This window comes from Taudactylus pleione, unplaced genomic scaffold (assembly GCF_031769625.1).
Source record: "Taudactylus pleione unplaced genomic scaffold, aTauple2 ptg000235l, whole genome shotgun sequence".
Classification (NCBI taxonomy): domain Eukaryota; kingdom Metazoa; phylum Chordata; class Amphibia; order Anura; family Myobatrachidae; genus Taudactylus; species Taudactylus pleione.
The window spans coordinates 813,738-836,654 of record NW_028284637.1 but is presented as its reverse complement, the minus strand read 5'-3'; the positions used below and the strand labels follow the sequence as shown (position 1 = coordinate 836,654).

Genomic DNA, 22,917 nt, shown 5'->3' with positions numbered 1-22,917 from the left:
GATCTGTCAAATTAATGTTGACTACTGTATTTTGTGATAGTGTTTCATAGTCGGTCAATATTTTAAACTACTTAGTATTCTCCATTTATGGTCTTAAGATAGAAATATACATGTTATAAACTCTAATTTGTTCAAACAAAAACATTAGACAGGTAGGATGCATTTATCAAAATACTTTTTCCTTTGTAATAAGCGGGATTCAGTTTAATGACTTTTAGAAACTATTTTAGAAAGTGCCTTTAATTTACATTGTTACTGTACAACTAATCTATACCAAACTTAAACAGCTAAAGTGAACTACAGTACTGTAGATATAGAAAGCAGTCACAAGTACTTTAACTATAGATATAGATCACATTTTGTATATTCCCATACTCGAAATTGCACAAAATGTCTATTAGATCATAGAAAGTACATTGTGTTAGGCATAGAAAATAAGTTCGGGTATCTGTCCTCCTTGCACCCCGGTTCCGTTTGTGCTGTCTGAGGAACACTGGAACTGCACAGTCACTTTTCCACACTGCACCTCAGTCATTCCCTCTTGTCCAAAGTAACTCAACTCATTGCCGTCCAGGACCACGCTGGCTGTGTAGAACGTATCTGGCTCAATTTGCACGGGATACTCGAACCAAACAGGGAAAGTATTGCTGGATCCATCAGAAAAATATTTGCTTAGATTTTGACCCAATATCACTCCTTGTCTTTTCAGTTCTATTTTTGCACTGTATTCTGCTGACCCGCAGCTGGAGCCATAAAGGCCGAAGCCTGCGATAAATACGCGTTTATCCACGGAAAACTGGATGCTGTCACAGCGGCCTCTGTAACGCCACTGGTTGCTGCGGTAGGCACAGGATTGAAAGCGGTGACACCTCTGAGGGACTAAACCCTTTCTAGGATTGCTTACAAACTCTAAATCTGGTTTCTTAGCGGCTGTATACCAAAGAAAGATGTCATTGGTTTCATTGAGAGTCAACACTCCGGACTGCGCAGCACCGTTGGCAAAATCGTCGAGTGCCATGGTTGGTATGCGAATAAGGTAGAGAGCTTTGCCCAAAACTTTCCTCTTATTCTCTATGGTGGGCGTTAGGTCTTGACGTTGACATTCTACTTCAGCCCAGCAGAGAGCCGCCTCAAACACAACTATTTCTTTGGCATTTAAAGTTTCTCTTTTAAGGATACTTTCAAGTGTTTGAAAGTCAATGTCACAAAATCCTTCACTTTTCAAAGCAAGTTCTGCCTGAGCATCAATCACTTCCCAGCACCTCTGGGTCAGATCAGGCTCTTCAAACAAGCAGCTTTGAGAGAGGAGAACACAGGCATTTTTTGCACTGAGACTGGTCTCTAGGAAGTTCACACATGCCCTGGCAAGATGGGGGACAATATATTTCTTCGCAGCATATAGAGTTGCCAGTACAGTATCAGCAGCCAAGTCAATTTCATCACAATACAAATACCTACACAATGGGAAGAAAAAAAAAAAACATGTTGTTAAAAATAGAGCTTCTGGATAGATGTTTTGCAGATAAGAATGTAGCTGGGTAAGTCGCAGGATGTGGCACCCAGATGCATTTGGTTTATCAAAACTATGCACTGCCTCATTAAAAAAGGAGAATTTTTCTTTTCAAAGTTATTTCCCAGCCTCTTACACCCTGGTGGCCGTAGCAGACCAAGGAAGAGTTTTTGTCTCCTGCCCAGGACTTTAAAAAAATAAATAAATAAAAAAAATAAATGAATACCCCTTGAGCTTTCCATTGGTAATTCTGCTAGGAGTTTTTACCGGAAGCATTAAGTAATACCGCCCAGCTGCATGGCCGTTCCAATACCGACAGCAGAAGTCCAGCAGGGGTGAAGATCCCGTTTGCTAAATTAGGCAAGTAGCCATAACCCTCCTTTAGGGGTGCATAACCCTAACCTCCACCCCTAGTGCCTAAACCTAGACCTCCCTTCCCCGCAGCCTATACCTAACCCCCCGGGAGCCCTAAAACCTACACCCCCCCCCCATGGCGCCCAGCTTACCTGTCATTAGTACCTTGCCGGGATTTGACAGTCGGGGAAGCCGGCGGTCGGCATTTCGTCCATCGGCCTCCTGACTGCATCCCTTTTTACCATGGGCAGAAGACAGATGCCCTGTTAATACAGTTACAACCACTCATCAAATCAGATTATTGGAGAGAGGTAAACATTTTCTATTATATACCCTCAATATAGTCCAAGTACTGTCCAGATAGCACATAATCATGACAAGCGATTGCTACCGTCAAAAAAAAAAAAAAAAAAAATCTGAAGTGGCAAATAAACACAGTGACACTGCCAACAGATATATTTGCTTGTATAAAGACGCAGAGTACACAAGAAGGAGTTCTGATGACAACAGATGGATAGTAAGTTGTGAAACAATGATTCAGTACAAGGAATTACTGCTGTTGGAAAAACCTCCATGTTACTTTATTTCTTTGCCTTTTCATAGATCGCATATTTCCACCTTTGGTATTAGTCCGTGCTTTTATACAACTTATTATTTCCAGTTTATTTTCAGAGTGCACGGTGTTGCAGAAAGTGTTGTTAATTAAGAGTAAAGGTTTGTTCAGAAGGATCTCACATTTACATACTAAACGCACTGATCTTTATTGGTCTTCTTAGTGCAATACCATCATCAGAATAAAAGAAAGAAATCAGTACTAGACATCATGCCGGAAACTCTGACATGCCCTGCTCTCAGCTACTTTCACACTTGACGTGAGAACTGATTTGTGCAGCAGAAGTCTCACACTTTGAACTGTATCTCATCCCCCGGCTTTCTCTTCACATGCTCTGTGCTCTTGGATCTAGTTTCATGCGCCATTTCACTGTACTTATACATAAAGAGCTGCAATCTGCATAATGCATCATTAGAGATAAATATTAATCTGCTGACCTAAAATAAAACGAATAATATTTTGGAATAAATACAGGCTAATCAGCAGAGACCAATGAGAACAGAGACATTACATGGGAGGGGTAATTGTCTCAAGTGACATCAACATATATACAGCACCAATATATACCACAACACAATACATTATTTTCAGCTATCTTTTATGGGGGATCTCAATTATTGTTTTGTATTATTTTAAGCTATTACTTTTAATATCAAGGGCAGATTTAATTTACGCTGTATAGATTTATCCAGACAGAGAAAAAAAAAAAAACAGTGGCAGTCCCGAGAGTCAACAACTATATTTTTGTATTATTTGGCTTATTTTGTAAATGGGGTTTTTTTTGTGTATTTTTTATCAATATTTATTTTTTTGCACTAAATATCAATTCCCTATGAACGCAAAACAATCCACTGTTAATAAGTTTTCCAACCTGTGAACGTCTGAAGAGCACAATAAAAAGAAGCATGAACGGATTCTCCATTCCCACCATTGCATTCAAAAACATTAAGGGCGCGTTACAATGCATGGTGTTGTTTAAAGGGAAACACATGAAAACGGTGTTGAAAAATATCACTCACTATAAAGGTGTTTTTTTTTTTTAAAGTGTTTTTATACATTTTTCTACCACGTGTAAATAGGATCTCAAGGTTTAAATAAAATGAGTTTAATAATCCGCAGAGTACATGAAGCCTTACAAAAACAATGACCTGCTATAGGCAGAAACCATATTGAAAAGGACGCAGGCTATATACACTGTTAATTACAGCTGTAGTTCCTATTGACAGGCACGTTATTGTAAGAGAGGAATATTGCTTACTTCAGCATGGCAAGGAAAGCAGCAGGTTCAACGTCTGGTATACGAATTTCATCTGCGTCCTCTGCTAGCTCACCATAAAACATTGCATGGAACACTGAACTTCCCACAGCTAGAACATACTGCCAATGAGAACCACAAAAGGCAAGTTAAACATGGACAAAATAGGCATTTGAGTGCATATTTTCTAAATACACTTCGTAAGAACAATAAGAAACAGCTGTCTTAAACAGCAAGATCCCAAATTTAAACTGGCACTATAAGTAATTTACACGGAATTTAACTTTGATAATACATAAAACAAAAACACACAATATTGCTTACTTTATGTCCAGGCAAGAGCTGAGTCCCACCTGGTGGTCCAACCACAAAATGCACATCTGCCATCAATTCATTGTTGAAAACCACCGAATTTCTACGGAGGCAAAATGGTTTTAAAAAGCAAACTTTCCAATGTAACAAATCACTGACTTACACGTTAGTACAGTAGCTGCACTGCTGCTTCTTACAGCAAGTCCGTTTGCTATATAGGACATCAACTCCATGGCATGCAGCTGAGCAATGTCAAATAAACAGCAGAGCCTGTCCTTACCTTTCTCGGATGGTCCCATAGAGTCCCTGCCAGTTTGGGGATGGGATAGTGTTATTGTTATTCAGATTTTGCTGGTGGTATTGCTGCACGGAGTTGGCGTTGCTGTTAGCTGGCTTCTTACTGGGAAATATCTCAGCAGCCATCTTCTTCTTCTTTTTGGTTTTTAATGTAATTATTTCATAACAAACTGGCGGCAACTTGCTGCTGCTACTGGAACTTGCTTTTTTGGGGCCTTTGTTGGACCGATTCTTCACTGTTTCTGGAAGCATCAAAAAAAAAGTGAGACATTTCATGTTCTTTCCTTTGGCATCTACCATCAGTATTTTAGTTCATGCAGCCCAGCAGCTTATGTAGAACAAAATACCACAAAAATCCAGAAGTATTCTGAAAAGAAAGCTAAAATGCATCTACAGAACAGAGACGTAAGGTGGACTTTCCTATTTGCAGAATTAAACAACGGACTTCAAGTTTGATCCAGCACTTGACGTGATAAATATATTCCAAACATGTCTCCTATTTTGTTTGCCTCTAAATCCTTGAGATGTAGCGCAGCTGGGCCACCTATTGTGCAACTACGGGAAGGAGAGAGCATATAACTGTCTGCATTACTTATTGTAAATCAGGTTAACAAGATTGGATTCTGCTTAAAGCAGAGATAGTCCGTTCGCTGACTCGAGTCGTGTGCTCAATGGATCTGAAGAGAGTAGAGATTGCAGCTTTGCAGATGGTGTCAGGCAGTCAATAGCTTTAAGCCAATAGCTGAAGCCACAGATAATGATTGGACTAAGCGTAGCAGCAAGAGTGTTTGTAATATACATTGTCTCTCCGTTAAAAGGACAAACGATATACTATAGGTGTTTCTTTAAAACCTAATCGGTTATGAAAATGCATATGCAGCACAAGCTAAACGAACTATCAGTGAAGGATGGGCTCTGATTATGAGGCTTTAAAAGGAAGCATGTCTCTAGCTAATAATATATGTACCTGTGTATTTATTGTAGCAATATATGCATTTCTCACGAAATGCTTTGCCTTAGCAAAATTGCATTACAAAAATAATAAGATGATTCGAGTTTAATAGAAGAAAAACAGATTTGTTTTCAGGTTTGAATAATGAAAGGCACTGTTCCATAAACTGGAGATGAGGTCAGTGCATTTGATTTCATCCATTCGGTTTCCAACCAACATAATCGCCTCTGACAGGAGTTCCAAATTACTAAGCTGTGCTAATTAGGCCAGTGGCTATGGCAGGCATGCAGGCTTTCGTACAGGGTTAAATACAAAAAACAGTGGATTTCTCAAGCCAAGGTGCAGAAGAGAAATACGGTTGATCTCCATACTTTGATTCATTTGGTGACGAGGGAGTTTAAGTGTAAAACTGAAGTACGACCACCAAGATTAACCATTTCTTTTTTTTTTTTTGTTTTTACATGCATCAGTGCTGTACTGATGTTATGCTCTTTCCTCTGTGATCAGCCTCAAGGGGCACTGACAAACTGAATCCTGTGCCTTCATGTTAACCATTTAATTCATTCATGCTGATATAATGTTTCCTTTGATGCAAAACCTGTATACATACAGTTAACTTAATAATAGAATCATTTCATCATGAAAAGCAAAGCCCTCATTTTACATTAGGGGTAAATCAGCCAGAAAGTGCAAAATAATAAATGTATAGAAAAAAAAAAAAATTATATATAATAAATTATATATATATATATATATATATATATACACACACACATATACACACACATATACACATGCAATTGGAAGGGGGTGCATCCTAGCACAACTCTACATCATTGTAAAAAATAAAGCTGCATAGCCAGTATTTGTGAGATACATTTAAAAGCAGGCAATATTTTCTATGCCTGTTAAATATATTACGTGTGTGTGTATCCATCTGCCCCCCTTGTATTGCAACATGCTATTTTTCATTATCTAAATAGAGATTATGGTATTGCAGCTTACTTTACTGCAAGACAATTTTTTTTTAGCAGAGCTCTTTCCATATTATGGGGGGCCATTTAATTCAGCGTGAGGTGTCCTATACAATAACACTCCACAAGAAGTTAGAGGTAACAGACTTGGCGTATTAGTCGTCACACCTCAGAGGTGCCAGCAAAAATAAGCTGCGTCTTACTTACAGTACTGTACTATCCGGAAATGTGCGATGAAGGGCATCGCGCTGAGCTGTATCTGTCCCTTTATCTATATTTATTGCGGAGGAAATTGCAGTTTGTTGCATTAAAAAGTCCTTTGAATTCAAACTGTGCGAGAATAAAATGCTCCTTTTTATCTGGTACACAGTATAAAACTGAGGAGAACTACTGAAGAGAGATGACTCAATAGGGTCAAGACAAATGTGTACGAGTTGGGTTCTGCGAGCCGTTCTCATGGTGGATTTTCATCGCAAATTACATTTGCAATTCACCTCCAAACGCAAATTGATTTTTCAGAGGAAATTTGCCTTTTTGTGTGCGTAGCCCCCTGAGCAGGTGAAAAGGTAGGGAAAAATCTTTATCTCAAGGTATAAATGTCAGGACACAGTGCAAAAGCTCTGGTACACCCCTTCCAATGAATTAGTATGCAAAGGATTTAAAGAGCATAATTTTGACCAAAAAATACATGTCAGTTTTCAGGTGAATTTCTCTAAAAAGCTCAATGGGCTAAATAATGCGGGACAGGTAGGCGGAGGTGTAAATGATGCGGGACAGGTAGGCGGAGGTGTAAATGATGCGGGACAGGTAGGCGGAGGTGTAAATGATGCGGGACAGGTAGGCGGAGGTGTAAATGATGCGGGACAGGTAGGCGGAGGTGTAAATGATGCGGGACAGGTAGGCGGAGGTGTAAATGATGCGGGACAGGTAGGCGGAGGTGTAAATGATGCGGGACAGGTAGGCGGAGGTGTAAATGATGCGGGACAGGTAGGCGGAGGTGTAAATGATGCGGGACAGGTAGGCGGAGGTGTAAATGATGCGGGACAGGTAGGCGGAGGTGTAAATGATGCGGGACAGGTAGGCGGAGGTGTAAATGATGCGGGACAGGTAGGCGGAGGTGTAAATGATGCGGGACAGGTAGGCGGAGGTGTAAATGATGCGGGACAGGTAGGCGGAGGTGTAAATGATGCGGGACAGGTAGGCAGAGGTGTAAATGATCCGGGACAGGTAGGCAGAGGTGTAAATGATGCAGGAAAAAGGTAGGCGGAGGTGTAAATGATGCAGGAAAAGGTAGGCGGAGGTGTAAATGATGCGGGACAGGTAGGAGGAGGTGTAAATGATGCAGGAAAAGGTAGGTGGAGGTGTAAATGATGCGGGACAGGTAGATGGACATGTAAATGATGAGGGAAAAGGTAGGTGGAGGTGTAAATGATGCGGGACAGGTAGGTGGAGGTGTAAATGATGCAGTAAAAAGGTAGGTAGATGTGTAAATGATGCGGTAAAAGGTAGGTGCAGGTGCAATGTGGGACAGGTACATGGAGGTGTTGTATTGATAATAGAGGGGTTTTTGAACTTGCATATACGTGGTAAGAAAGTTACTCCAATTTTTGTACAAAGTTGTATAACACATACAAGTACTATCCAGCATTTTTTGGGTACAGAAAAATGTCTGTAAAGACATTAATTTGCTAAAAAAAAACACTTGTTTGCCATCTAGTAAACCAATATTCTGAACTAAAAATAGTGCCAAACTGTAAGTCCCTTCCATACCTGTGTTTTAATTTATTACATGACTATGTTTGGATGACTTTGAAATTTGACCATTTTGGGCCACAAAATCACCTTGTAATGACCTTTAAGGTATACATTTTTAGTGGCATCCACCCTAATATTTCTGTCTGAGCTATGACTGGATTGATTTAGCATGGTTGCCGGCTATTAACATTCCATGCAGGTAAAAGTTGTTTTATCTAAGCCTTTTAGCTTCTTGACTGGTCTACTAATTATTTTTCAACCATTAATAAAAAGTGCAAAAATCAGCCATAGGACACTCTTTAAAAAAACTCCAGTACTTTTGTTATAGCCACTAACAGCTTCCTATATGGTCCCCACTGAAACAGCCTGCGAGTTTTGTCCACTTCCGCGGGTCGCAGTATCCCGCGTGTGGGAAAAACGGCAGCGCAGCGGTCGCTGCTGGTGAATGGATGCCGGCACGCCCCCAAGAGCGACGAAAAGGGGACGCGTCATAAAGACACGCCCCTTTTTCCTTGGCCATGCCCCTTCGGACCACGCAGAAGTGCCCTTTCTGTAGGTCTGGTGCCCTGCCTGCCCTAGAGTGAACAATAAGTCGCATAAATGCACAGAGAGTACAGCAAATCACCAGTTTCAGTAAACAAACTCGCTTCTAATTGAATTGACCCCAATGTATTAACGCTGGTCTTTCCTATACTACAGAAATCCACTGGTCTTATACTATTAACCTTGGGTACAGTTTAGCCTGAGCATTCTGCCGTATATATCTATAGTGTGCCTGAAGGTTTAAGCATATAGAGACCTACTTATCAAGACTTGCGGCCCAAGGAGTCATGCAGAACCAGCAGTTTCCACATGATTAAATAACAAGGCTGTTTGTTAAAACTACAGCGTTACATTAAGAAACGGAGCACATCACTACTGTGCTATTTATCAAGTTCTGGAAGGTAAAAGCATTTGGAACTTGACTGCTGTAGCCCGCTCTTTCCTGCAGAAAACATCTCAGGCAGTGTGGAGAGGAATCCATGTAGAGCCCTGGAATTCTCCGGTTCCCAAAGTGCACATGCATCACCTATGGTTACGCATGTGCAGTACACTACCAAGACAAAATCAGGCATAAAGGTACTCTGCTACCATTAGCAGCAAAATAACAGGATTAGGGCTTAGCCGTTACACCTGACTATCAGACCAGTTGTCTTATCTAAAGTGTCAATCCAAATGGATGAGAGTTCCTCAAATTCGCTAGTAAATGCGGCTGTATGCCGCACTTACGGCACCTACAGACTTGCACATTCCCGTTCGCAGCCCCATCGGGCGAGTCTGGGGTGAGATCAGGCTGAGAACTTCCGCGTTGCTGGCATTTCTATCTCATTCCAACAATAATTCACACCCAATTGGATTGACCACTAAGAAGCTGTTATAGATAACCTTTTTTTTTTAATTTACAGGTTTAGTACATAATATACAACAATGAAGATAAACATATTGGCAACTAACCTGTATAGTACAAAAAGACTACAATAGCAGTGACTACAGCAGTATCATAATGGAGCATAAAATAGGAGGCTATGGGCGGTATTCAATTATAGCGCGCCCGATCTTCCATCTAAAGTGTCGGGAGATCGTGGGGCGCTACTCAATTGTTGCTGTTTTTCGCGCTGATCATGGCCAAAGTGGTCGGGTTTAGCCGCGTAAAATGGCTACTGCTGACCAAAGTGCTGGGCGCGATCGCAAAAAAGTGCTGTTTGGGCACCCAAACAGGTCACTTTTTGCCCATTTCAGCCTGCACCCCCCTGGGGCTGCGAGCTGAAAAGGTGCGCTGGCAGCTGATCGCACCCAACAGGAGCAGAAAATAAGTTTTCGCCGATTACGTAATTTTCGCCTGTTTTGCTTTTACCCCGTATTCAATTTGAAAGACTTGCCGCCTAGGCGGAAAGCCAATGCAATGTACCAGGCGAAAAAGTTTCGCCTATGAACTGCAAGCAGAAAAAAGTGCAAAATTGGGGTTTCGGGGTGCAACGTTGCGGGAACCTCCCTGCAGCCTTCAGACAGTCCCCCAAAGGTAAACTGTGTCAAAAAAATAAATACCCCAAAAAATTACTTTGAAAAAGGGGGCAAAAAAAAAAAAAGTTGGGGTACAAAGTTAAAAACTAGCGAACTTGACTCTGGGGAGGGGGGGGAGGGAGTATGCCTCAAGTGTTTTTTTGATTGCAGGTGCTTGAGGCAGGTGGATTTTTCACAATTTTTCCAACTTCACTTTAGCAACTTTTAAATATGCTGACCCCCATTTTCAAGTTATTTTCTGGAAAAAATACTCCAGAATACTATTCTGCACCACGTATAGAAAAACGCGATTTAGCAGCTATTGAGCCCGTTTAAAAACACCAAATACCTTCAGCAAGCCAAATCGGGGGGGACCATAGTGAACCCCCATGTCAGAGCATCTTTTGGGGGTGTGTCAGGCTGATTTCCCCATTTCTGACGGTACTTTTCGCCTGTTGAAGTTTCGCCGGGTCCCGTTTTCGCGTACTTTCAAATTGAATACGGGGATAAGCGGGCACGCACGCAATACTTTTCCGCCTGCAAGACAAGCGAAAAGTCTGGGCCGCGAAAAAGTATCGCGGCTCGGCTCAAATTGTGTTTTAGAAGAATAGATCGAAATAACTGAAGGTGATAAAAGGAATGTAAAAAAAAAAAAAAAAGGGAGGGGGGGTGAGGGAAGGGGAACAGAGTAGGGGGTCTCTGATGGAAATACACACCATATATACTAAGTACCATTGTTCAGAATTATGGAAAGAGAGCAATGAAAAACAATGGAACAAGCAAGTCTGATGAAATTAGAACAGAAGGTCCGTTAGTCCAAAGGAACAGGCAGGATTATGGTAGTACCATAGACTCCAAACTTGTAACAATGGGCCTGATTCAGAGCGGAACGCTCTGACCAGAGCGCTCGCTCTGAATCAGGGCCCTCCTCCATGAAAATGGAGCGGCCTCCTGGCCGCTCGCATTGCTGTGGGTAACCATCCACAGCATATGTGAGCGTCCATGATGATGGTCACGATGGTCTTGACCATCGCGACCATCGGGCTTGCGACAGAGACCCTGCGGTAGGGTCTCGCTGCCGCAAGCCCTGGAGCCAAAATCACTCCCACTGACATCACTAGTGATGTCAGTGGGCCGGCTTCAGACGGTAGGCGTTCCCATGGGAACGCCTCCGTCTGGCAGCCACGCCCCCGGCACGCCCACCAAAGGGGGCGTGCTGTCAATCAACATCGACAGCACGCCCCCTTTGGTGCGAGACACGGAGCGATGGAGAGCCCGTTGCTCGCCGGGTCTCGCGCATGCGCACGACGGAGCTCCCTCCATCGTGCGCATGCACAGTGGGGGAACATTGACCCGCTTGCGAGCGTCCTGCGCTCGCGAGCGGGTCTGAATGACCCCCAATGTGTGGGATCTGTTAGTATTTTCCATAGCAGAGAGATGCCAAGTTTTGTTAATGGCCAAGAGAAGGGAAGACGCATCAGGGTGTTTCTAGTGGCAGGTAGACAAACATATGGCTGCATTGAGAATCTAAACCGCCATTTTATCAGCAGAACTATCAAGAGCTTTGAATGGGAGTCCCAAGAGAAAAACCATGGGTTATTAGCAAATCAGCACATTCGCCATTTTACTGTAAAGCTGGGTACACACTATACAATGTATTGTAGCATTCCTGCTAGGCTGTTTTAGCTGGGAGCCATGCCCTGCCCTATTTCTAAAGGGCTAAAAGCCCTTTAGATGGGATGTAATCCCGACACTACAATCCCGGCAGGGGATTTAACATAGGCATAGAAATACCGATGCCTACGTTAAACCCGACCCTGGGACCCCGAAAGGATGCCGGACCGAGCGATCGTCCAGCGCCGGAGGTAAGTAGCGATGTAGCCGTGGATGGAGGGGTTAGGGACCCCCGAGGGGACTTAGGGTTAGGCACCCCCATGCTGAGGGTTAGGCTAGGGGAAGGGGGGGGTTCGGTTTAGGCACTAGGTGGGAGGTTAGGGTTAGGGACAAACCCCCCCACCTGGAGGGTTAGGTTTAGGGTGCGGGGAAAGGGGGGTTAGATTTAGGCACTAACGAGGGGAGGTTAGGCACTTTAAAGGAGGGTTAGGTTGGGTTAGGTCACTTACCTCCGCTGTCGGGATTTCCTCTGCGACGGCCTACCGCTATCGGGATTTGAACTGGTGGCATTTCAATTCCATTCCCTCTAGATTGCTTCAGACAAATGAGTTTTCTTTTCTACTTAAACTGTCAGTCTATGGTAACCACTCTTGGGAGCACCACCCTTCAAGGATATTATTTCTCTTCAGTATTCTATAATATGTTGTTATACAATCCTTAAGTTTATGATATACCGGTTTCAATGACTATCACAGCTCAGTGAAAACCAGTGTACATATCTCTCCCTATTTTTTCTGCCTATCAGGTTACTCAGGGTGGCCATGAAATTTGCGCAGCATGGCCAGTGTAGCTGCATTGGAAGACACAGACATTGGCCTCAGAACGCTTTAAAAATGCTCCCCATCACCGCGTATTCCCCCGCTCCCAAACGGTAGTACATGTCAATCATGTTGGTCTAGGGGGCACTGCGAGTGATCTCGCAGTACAAGATCTGCACATGCGCAGCACACATCCTGCAAATGCACAGATCAGAAAACAGCGGGTTTGAGTACAACTCTGAATCTGGCCAACAGTTAAGGAGCATACACACACAACGATTTTTTGAACGATTATCGATGACGATATAATTTATCCTTCAATCGTTGAAAAAAAATCGTTCACTTTCTGAGTTAAAACGATGAACGATTATTGTTCATGCGCGTTCATGTTTGTAGTTCAGTCAGACTCGCCAACTCAACGATTTTCAGTAAGGGAATATGCAAAAATCATTTGTAGTTCAAAAAAATAGTTCATTAAAATGAACGATTGTAGTAAACTATTTTCGTTCATTTTTCCCTTGAAAAAATGAACAAAAATCGTTTACTAAAATAGTTTTTACTAAATTGTTGTGTGTGTATGCACCTTTAGGATTGGATGCATTGCAAATGCTGGGAAAAGCACAGGTGCACAAGGTGACAGTTTGACTAGCCTATTACAGATAAAGAATAAAATAGGTTTGCATGCATTCAAACTGAACTACATTTGGTTGCCCATGGCACATGCCTCCTACCCACCTTCCACAGATTCATGCTGGCATTAGTGTGTCCATGGGAAGCACTTCTGCTCACATTTGAAGGCATGGTGCCAAATGAACAACCTTCTGGTTAGAGAACATTGAATTAAGGACCTGATTCAGAGCCGGACGCCATTTGCGGACGGTCGTTCCAAAAAAGAGGCCGGCTATTTAAATTGAGCGTTCGCTCATTGCGGTTTGTTGACGTCTCTATGTCTGAGCGAGCGAACGAAAAATGCGCTCGCTATTTTGTAAAGACGCCCCTTTGCCATTCGCATCACACGTCATCTCCGGTATTTATTTGATTAATCGGGTACATCGAAAGGCATCTGAACTGCTCGCAGTGCTTGTGGTAGCTTTTTCCTACCGCAATTACTGCGAGCAGTTCAGGCTAAAAGACAACCAAGTGACGTGGTCGATGACGCTCCTTTACTAATTATGCACTCCCATTAAACGCCCTTTTGACCGTTAGGCACGCCTGCGTTCAGATCTCCACTCCCCCGTTTTCAAGCACCTTCCCCTGTTACCACCCACAAACGGTACATTCTGTCAATCAAATTAGCAGCCCCTCACTGTTTTGCGAGCGCTCAATTTCCAACCGTAATGACTGGTTTGCGCATGCGCATTAAGACCCATACGCATGCGCAGTTGTGCGAACATCGCTCATAGCGAACGAGCGGCCGCTTACGAGCGGCTCTGAATCAGGCCCTAAGTCTAAAGCTGGGTACACATTAAATAATGTGAAAACGATGCGATGGTCATCCTGATTTCCCATGAACTCCTGGTCAATCGATATAGTGCATACACACTGTGCAATCTTCTAAACGATATATTGTGCGTCGTTCGGTCATTGGATTCTTCAGATAGAACGTTAACACATTGCATGGTTGTCCGATAGTGCGTACACACTGCACGATTTGCTGAATATCGTTGACGATATCATCAAATTGAGCAGCATGTATGGCCGATCTGAAGAGGCGACAGAAACCGCTGTGGGAGGGCACATAGTGTGTACACACTGGACGATTTGTCATTCCTATCTGCCAGAAAACAACAAATAGTTAAAAAAAAAAAAAGTCTAGTGAGTAGCCAGCTTAACGTAACAATTCTGCTCTCCTCTGAATTTGTTCTTCTCCCCCATCCAATTCTTAGATTCAATAAGCACACAAATACAGTTTAACATCCTAAGGCCAGTACCGATTAATGTCAACTTGTGGAATATTAAAAGGATCATGACTGCCCTACATTTAGCTCTATTGTTACCCCATCCAGTACACATAAAACTGAACGCACCTCAAGTGTTCTTTGCAGGTAAAAATATGAGATCTATTACTGTGTAGTTACAATCACCAGCACACCAGCAGTAACACTACATAATACCCTACAGCGGAATGTAGTCAGCATCTCGACAGTCAGGTTACCGACTGTTACAATGCCTACAGCAGCATACCAACTGTTAGAATAGCGATAGATTAAGAAGGTAAGTATAAAGGTGCGTACACACACACAACGATTTTCTGAACGATTTAACTATAACGACGTATTTATCGTTCAAAATATTGTTCAGTGTAAGACGATAAATGATGAACGATTATCGTTCATGCGCGTTCACGTTTGTCGATTGTAGTTCAGTGAGACTGGCCAACTGAACGATTTTCAATAGAAGTTGCAACATTTTTCCTTCAAAACACACAGAAAATAGTTTATTATGTAAGGTAAAACCAACTACTTTGTAAAACTGTTTTCGTTCACTTTTTCAAAGGGAAAAACTGAACGAAAATCGTTCATTACTAACATCGTTGTGTGTGTATGCACCTTTAGGGTTAGGGGGAGGTTTAGGGTTAAGCTGCATACACACACAATGACTGAGTTAATGAACGATTTTAGTAAACGATTTTCTACCTTGAAAAAATGAACTAAAATCGTTTACTAAAGTTGTTCATTTACTATGTTCATTTAAATGTAATGAACGATTTTTATGAACTACAAACGATTTTTGCATATTCCCTTACTGAAAATCATTGAGTTGACAAGTCTGACTGAACTACAAACTACAAACGTGAACGCGCATGAACGATAATTGTTCATCATTTGACTCAGAAAGTGAACGATTTTTACAAACGATTATCGTTAAACGATATCGTTTAAAAAATCGTTGTGTGTGTATGCAGCTTAGAGTTATAATACTTACAGAAATCTATTGGGATTCTGACTGTCGGATGCCGCTGTCAGTATTCTGACCATCTGCATCCCGTACCCAACTCCCCCCCAGTGACACTACATAATACCCAGTAGACTCATCAGTGACAATACATAATACTAATAGACAACCAGCAGCAAAACTACATAATAGCCAGTGACACTACATAATACTCAGTGACTCTACATAATACCCAGGGACCCTCTGCAGTAACACTATACTCATAATACCCAGTGACAATACTCAGTGACACCCAGCAGTGAAACTATATAGCCAGTGACACTACATAATACTCAGAGACACCCTAGAGTGACACAGGCATAACACTCAGGGGCACCCGGCCAGTGACACCGCATAACACTCAGGGGCACCCGGCCAGTGACACCGCATAACACTCAGGGGCACCCGGCCAGTGACACCGCATAACACTCAGGGGCACCCAGGCAGCGACACCGCATAACACTCAGGGGCACCCAGGCAGCGACACCGCATAACACTCAGGGGCACCCAGGCAGCGACACCGCATAACACTCAGGGGCACCCAGGCAGCGACACCGCATAACACTCAGGGGCACAGGCAGCGACACAGGCATAACACTCAGGGGCACCCAGGCAGCGACACAGGCATAACACTCAGGGGCACCCAGGCAGTGACACAGGCATAACACTCAGGGGCACCCAGGCAGTGACACAGGCATAACACTCAGGGGCACCCAGGCAGTGACACAGGCATAACACTCAGGGGCACCCAGGCAGTGACACAGGCATAACACTCAGGGGCACCCAGGCAGTGACACAGGCATAACACTCAGGGGCACCCAGGCAGTGACACAGGCATAACACTCAGGGGCACCCAGGCAGTGACACAGGCATAACACTCAGGGGCACCCAGGCAGTGACACAGGCATAACACTCAGGGGCACCCAGGCAGTGACACAGGCATAACACTCAGGGGCACCCAGGCAGTGACACCGCATAACACTCAGGGGCACCCAGGCAGTGACACCGCATAACACTCAGGGGCACCCAGGCAGTGACACAGGCATAACACTCAGGGGCACCCAGGCAGTGACACAGGCATAACACTCAGGGGCACCCAGGCAGTGACACAGGCATAACACTCAGGGGCACCCAGGCAGTGACACAGGCATAACACTCAGGGGCACCCAGGCAGTGACACCGCATAACACTCAGGGGCACCCAGGCAGCGACACAGGCATAACACTCAGGGGCACCCAGGCAGCGACACAGGCATAACACTCAGGGGCACCCAGGCAGTGACACAGGCATAACACTCAGGGGCACCCAGGCAGCGACACAGGCATAACACTCAGGGGCACCCAGGCAGCGACACAGGCATAACACTCAGGGGCACCCAGGCAGCGACACAGGCATAACACTCAGGGGCACCCAGGCAGCGACACAGGCATAACACTCAGGGGCACCCAGGCAGCGACACAGGCATAACACTCAGGGGCACCCAGGCAGTGACACAGGCATAACACTCAGGGGCACCCAGGCAGTGACACAGGCATAACACTCAGGGGCACCCAGGCAGTGACACAGGCATAACACTCAGGGGCACCCAGGCAGTGACACCGCATAACACTCAGGGGCACCCAGGCAGTGACACAGGCATAACACTCAGGGGCACCCAGGCAGCGACACCGCATAACACTCAGGGGCACAGGCAGTAACACCACACCGTACCGGCTGCGCGGTATAATCGCCCTGGCATGTACGGCCAGTGCGCCCAGAGTCCCTGTCAACCGGACGCTGTGTGATGGGTTGCGCTGCTTTCTTCTCCCGGTAAGGTCCTGTGACTAACACACACATATCACTGTAGCTGTGGTGACTTACCTCTGCCGCTGTGTAACAACCGGTACCGGTGTACCAAAAGCAGAGACAGGGTGACGGTCGGTCCCGGTGTACCGGAAGCAGAGACACGGTAACGTACAATCCCCCGCATGTAGCACCGCCCGCTCTCCCAACTCCGCTCCAATAGGCGCGTTGTGGTGTATGATGACCAATCAGATCGCGGGTCTCAGACAAATATGACGCTGTGTCTTTAAACGAAGAACGCTAATTGGCTGCTAGTTGTTAATAGCTACAAGGCACCTTTTTCTCCCTCTCTCTACGCTTGAGAAGATAAATAAAGGGAGTGGAAGGATATGTAATTCGGCTAGGGCTGAATAATAAACATCATTGGGTGTGCCAGGGATAGGGATCAGTCAGTGGTTCCCCGTGTCAGGGATCAGGATATTTGTCAGGGATAGGGATCAGTCAGTGGTGCCCCAGATGTGTCAGGCATCAGGATCAGCCAGTGGTACCGCAGGTGTGTGAAATATGGTATCGCTATGTGTCAGGGACAGGGTTGCTATCAGAAATTGTGGGGCCCGGGACTGACAAAATAGGCAAGGCAGGGCCGGTGCAATGTGTCTCTGCCCCCAGCGACATCCCGTGCTTCCTCTCCGCCCGCTCCTTCCCTGCGCCCTCTCCCTGACTAAACAATTATACCTGCAGATATTCCCGAGTCAGCGCCGCTCACACCGCAGTCGGGTCTGCATAGACCCGGCTTTTGCGGAGTGAAAGTGGTCGCTTGGAGATTACGTCATCTCCAAGCGCCACTAAAGCCAGACCAATCGGCCGGCTAGCAGCGCACTCCAGGTCATCGTGACCCGGAGTGCGCTGTTCTCACAGCAGGGTTTCACGGGCTACTCCCGTGTTAAACCCTGCTAGTTACCTGGGTTGGATTGCCGGGTCACTCGACCCGGCGATCCAACTCTCTCCCCTTTTACACCAGGGAGCTGCCCGGGTTAACCCTTCAAAAACCCGGGTTTTAGCTCCGGTGTAAAAGGGGTATAATTGAACAAGGGTGGGGCAAATGCAGGATTTTCTTCTAATATATATATATATACAGTCAGGTCCATAAATATTGGGACATTGACAGAATTTTCTGATTTTGGACTCTATTCACCACAACGGTTTTGAAATGAAACAAACAAGTTGTGCTTTAATGGCAGACTTTCAGATTTAATTTGAGGGTAATTACATCCAAATCGGATGAACGGTGTAGGAATTACAACAGTAATAATATGTGCCTCCCACTTTTTAAGGGGCCAAAAGTAATGGGACTATCAACTCAAAAGCTATTTCATGGACAGGTGTGGGCTATTCCCTCATTATTTCATTATCAATTAAACAGGTAAAAGGTCTGGAGTTGATTCTAGGTGTGACATTTGGAATCAGTTGCTGTCAACTCTCAATATGAGATCCAAAGAGCTGTCACTATCAGTGAAGCAAGCCATCATTAGGCTGAAAAATCAAAACAAACCCATCAGAGAGATAGCAAAAACATTAGGTGTGGCCAAATCAACTGTTTGGAACATTCTTAAAAAGAAAGAACGCACCAGAGAGCTCAGCAACACCAAAAGACTCGGAAGTCCACGGAAAACAACTGTGGTAGATGACAAAATAATTATTTCCCAGTTGGCCAAATCAAGAACACTCAGGAGGTAGATGCATATGTGTCAAAGTCAACAATCAAGAGAAGACTTCACAAGAGTGAATATAGAGGGTTCACCACAAGATGTAAACCATTGGTGAGCCACAAAAACAGGAAGACCAGATTAGAGTTTGCCAAACAACATCTAAAAAAGCCATTACAGTTCTGGAACAACAGCCTATGGACAGATGAGACAAAGATCAACTTGTACCAGAGTGATGGGAAGAGAAGGAAAGGAACTGCTCATGATCCAAAACATACCACCTCATCAGTGAAGCATGGTGGTGGTAATGTCATGGCATGGGCATGTATGGCTGCCAAAGGAACTGGTTCCTTTGTATTTATTGATGATGTGACTGCTCACAAAAGCAGCAGAATGAATTCTGAAGTGTTTCGGGCAATATTATATGCTCATATTCAGTCAAATGCTTCAGAACTCATTGGACGGTGCTTCATAGTGCAGATGGACAATGACCGAAGCCTACTGCAAAAGCAACCAAAGAGTTTTTTAAGGCTGAAAAGTGGAATGTTATGCAATGGCCAAGTCAATCCCCTGACCTGAATCCGATTGAGCATGCATTTCACTTGATGAAAACAAAACTGAAGGGAAAATGCCCCAAGAACAAGCAGGAACTGAAGACATTTGCAGTAGAGGGCTGGCAGAGCATCACCAGGGATGAAACCCAGCATCTGGTGATGTCTATGCGTTCCAGACTTCAGGCTGTAATTGCCTGCAAAGGATTTGCAACAAAGTATTAAAAAGTGAAAGTTAGATTTAGGATTGTTTGTCCCATTACTTTTGGCCCCTTAAAAAGTGGGAGGCACATATAGAAACCGTTGTAATTCCTACACCGTTCACCTGATTTGGATGTAATTACCCTCAAATTAAATCTGAAAGTCTGCAGTTAAAGCACATCTTGTTTGTTTCATTTCAAAGCCATTGTGGTGGTGAATAGAGTCCAAAATCAGAAAATTCTGTCAATGTCCCAATATTTATGGACCTGACTGTATATATATACACATACATACACATATATATATATCATACCTCCCAACTTTTGACTAGAATCAGTTGGGACACCTGCGCGCCGGAGGGGACGTGGTCTATAAGTAAAGGGGGCGTGGCCAGCCCTAACCCTAGGGGGCACCCTAACCTCCCCCCGGGGGTGCCTAACCATTCCCCTTGCCTAAACCTAACCTCCCGGGGGGGTGGGTAACCCTGTCCCCCCTGGGAACCCTTAACCTAGCCCTCCCCCCACGCGGCTGCCCGTCGCCTGGCTTACCTTTGATCGGTAAGCCGGGTGTCGGGCTTCTGGCGTAGGGAAAATGACAGGCGTCGGCATTACGACGCCTGTCATTTAACCCTTGCCGGGATTATACAGTCAGGAAGCAGACGGTCGGGATTCCATTCATCGGCTTCCCGACTGCTTCCCCTCTGTCTAGCCCAGTCATAAATGTCTAATCTCAAATTCAAATGCGCACACAGGAGCATAGCAGAATCTATCTGAGACTTTATGCAAATGCACAAACTCCTTTCCTTGCGTACATCTGTTCAGCTGAATGTGCAAGGACTGAGACGCCCACTTTTATCGTGCACACTGTAATACTGATTGGTACGTCCATACATGCCACCTTCAGTTGTACCAAAGAAACTTGCACCAGGGCTATGGCAGGTCCAGTTTCTCTGTAGACCATGGACTCCTCTGCTTGGCGCTGTGTATCTGAGAATGCCCATTGTTTGCATTTTTGCGTGCACTACTAGTCACCTCCCAGTTACCGCCCAGGTACGCTCATCACTTTTCCACAACATGCCTGATACTGTCTGTCCCGATTGCAACAGCACCAGAAATGTTTGCGCTTGCGCAGTTGCAAAAAAATCGCTCAACTATGTGAACATCAGCATTGACTGCGAACTGTGGATCTAAATTAGAGAGTTTCGCAAAGGCTATATTTATGCAGGTCACTGCGCACGCACAATTGCGAATATTTTTACAAAGGAATCACTCGGAAAGTAAGTGACAGGTAGTTAGCATTTGGGGGTGGTAAGAGGGGGGGTTGTTAGATAAAAAAAAGACGCAGGTGTGTGACCGTTTAAACGCTGTTTCATGGGCGTGCATTAAATAGCCATTACGATCGCCTTCACAGCATGAGAGCACTCTGCGTATCAGGAGAGCTGCAGTGTTTGCAGCTGGTCATACTTGACCTACAAGCTGCGTGGCTGCCCGATGTGCGTCAATGTTACCGATGTTTCCGCTGTTGCACACCGTCGGACGTATATGAGAAGGGAGCAGTGGGCGTTCCTATGCTCAGCTGTACCTTGGAAGGCATTAGTATGTTTTAGCAACTGCGATCTGTTAAAGAATGCAGTTGTAATTGCATTAGCTTAAATCTCTGAATCAGGCCCTGTGTGACACAGAATCAGGCCCAAAGAGAGCTGCTAAAGCTCTATGGCTCATCATAACATTGAACATGGAGCTGAGGGCCTGATTCAGACCCGCTCGCGAGCGCTGAGAACTTGCAAGCGGGTCGTTGTTGCCCAAGTGCGCATGCGCGAGACCCGAATAACGACACCCAAGCCGTCGTTATGGGTCTCGCACCAAAGGGGGCGTGTTGTCGATGGTGATTGACAGCACGCCCCCTTTGGTGTGCGTGCCAGGGGCGTGGCTGCCCACTATAGGTACGCCTACCGTCTGGGGCCGGCCCTACTGACATCACTAGTTATGTCAGTGGGAGTGCTTTTGGCTCTAATAGAGCCAAAAGCACTCCAGGGCTTGCGGCAGCGAGACCCTACCACAAGGGTCCCGTCGCAAGCCCGATGGTCGCGATGGTCTTGACCATTGCGACCATCATTTTGGCCGCTCGCTATAGCTGTGGGTGTTTACCCACAGCTATGCGAGTGGAGGCCGCTCCAAAAAGAAGGAGGGACGGCCCTGATTCAGAGCGAGCGCTCTGTCAGAGCGTCCGGCTCTGAATCAGGGCCTGAGTTGTTTTAAAGATAAAGGTCTCTTGGCCAGTTTCAGCAGAGATCGGAACATCAGGGGCAGAGTGGACTACACAAATATTATTGGGTCTGGCCAAGTAATATCACACATGGATAGAAGTATTAAAAAATAACCAGGATGTTATACATGGCCTGGTTGCATAACTTGCAAATATCTGGAAACAGGATCGTACATTTAAACATCCCCTTTGTGGAAGAAGCTCTGAAAGAAGCCATGTGTTGTCATGTGCTTCGTAGTTTGTGATGTACACCATCATGTGTGGACTATGGGCCTGGTTCAGAGTTGGGAATAGAGGGACTGATTCAGACCCGGTCGCAAGCACTGAGCGCCCCCAACCAAGTCGACGGTGGCCCAGAGCGCATGCGCACGACGGAGCGGCTCCGTCGTGCGCATGCGCGAGACCCGGATAGCGACGGAAAATCCGTTGCTCTGGGTCTCGTACCAAAGGGGGCGTGCTGTCGATGTTGAGTGACAGCACGCCCCCTTTGGTGGGCAGGCCGGGGGAGTGGCTGCCCAAACGGAGGCGTTCCCATGTGAACGCCTCCGTTTGGGGGCGGCCCCACTGACATCACTCGTGATGTCAGTGGGAGAGATTTCGGCTGTTAGAACCAAAATCTCTCTGGGGCTTACGGCAACGAGACCCTACCACAAGGGTCTCGTCGCAAGCCCGATGGTCACGATGGTCTTAACCATCGCGACCATCTTCCTGGCCGCTCGCTATAGCTGTGGGTGGTCACCCACAGCTATGCGAGCGGCCAGGAGGCCGTTCTAAAAAAAAAATAGCCCGGCCCTGATTCAGAGTGAACGCTCTGTCAGAGCGTCCGGCTCTGAATCAGGGCCAGAGAGAGAGATACAATAACACTTTACTATGTACCTGGACAAACCATGTTGCAATGCAAGGGGTGTAACTACATAATTTTGTTTTGCATGTAGTGTAAATACTGCCTGCTTTTGCATGTAGCCCACAAATACTGCACAGCTT

At 45.2% G+C, this 22,917-nt stretch overlaps 1 protein-coding gene across 1 annotated transcript; it reads right to left on the bottom strand.

Moving 5' to 3' along the window:
- Positions 1-222: 222 nt before the first annotated feature.
- Positions 223-17,436, bottom strand: BTBD3 (BTB domain containing 3). The gene is made up of 5 exons (XM_088479441.1): positions 17,289-17,436; positions 4,325-4,583; positions 4,057-4,147; positions 3,736-3,854; positions 223-1,454 (listed from the first exon to the last, which is right to left on the bottom strand). The coding sequence occupies exons 1-5, from the start codon at positions 17,395-17,397 to the stop codon at positions 422-424; spliced, it is 1,611 nt and encodes a 536-aa protein (XP_088335567.1). The 5' UTR covers positions 17,398-17,436; the 3' UTR covers positions 223-421.
- Between the last annotated feature and the right edge of the window lie 5,481 nt (positions 17,437-22,917).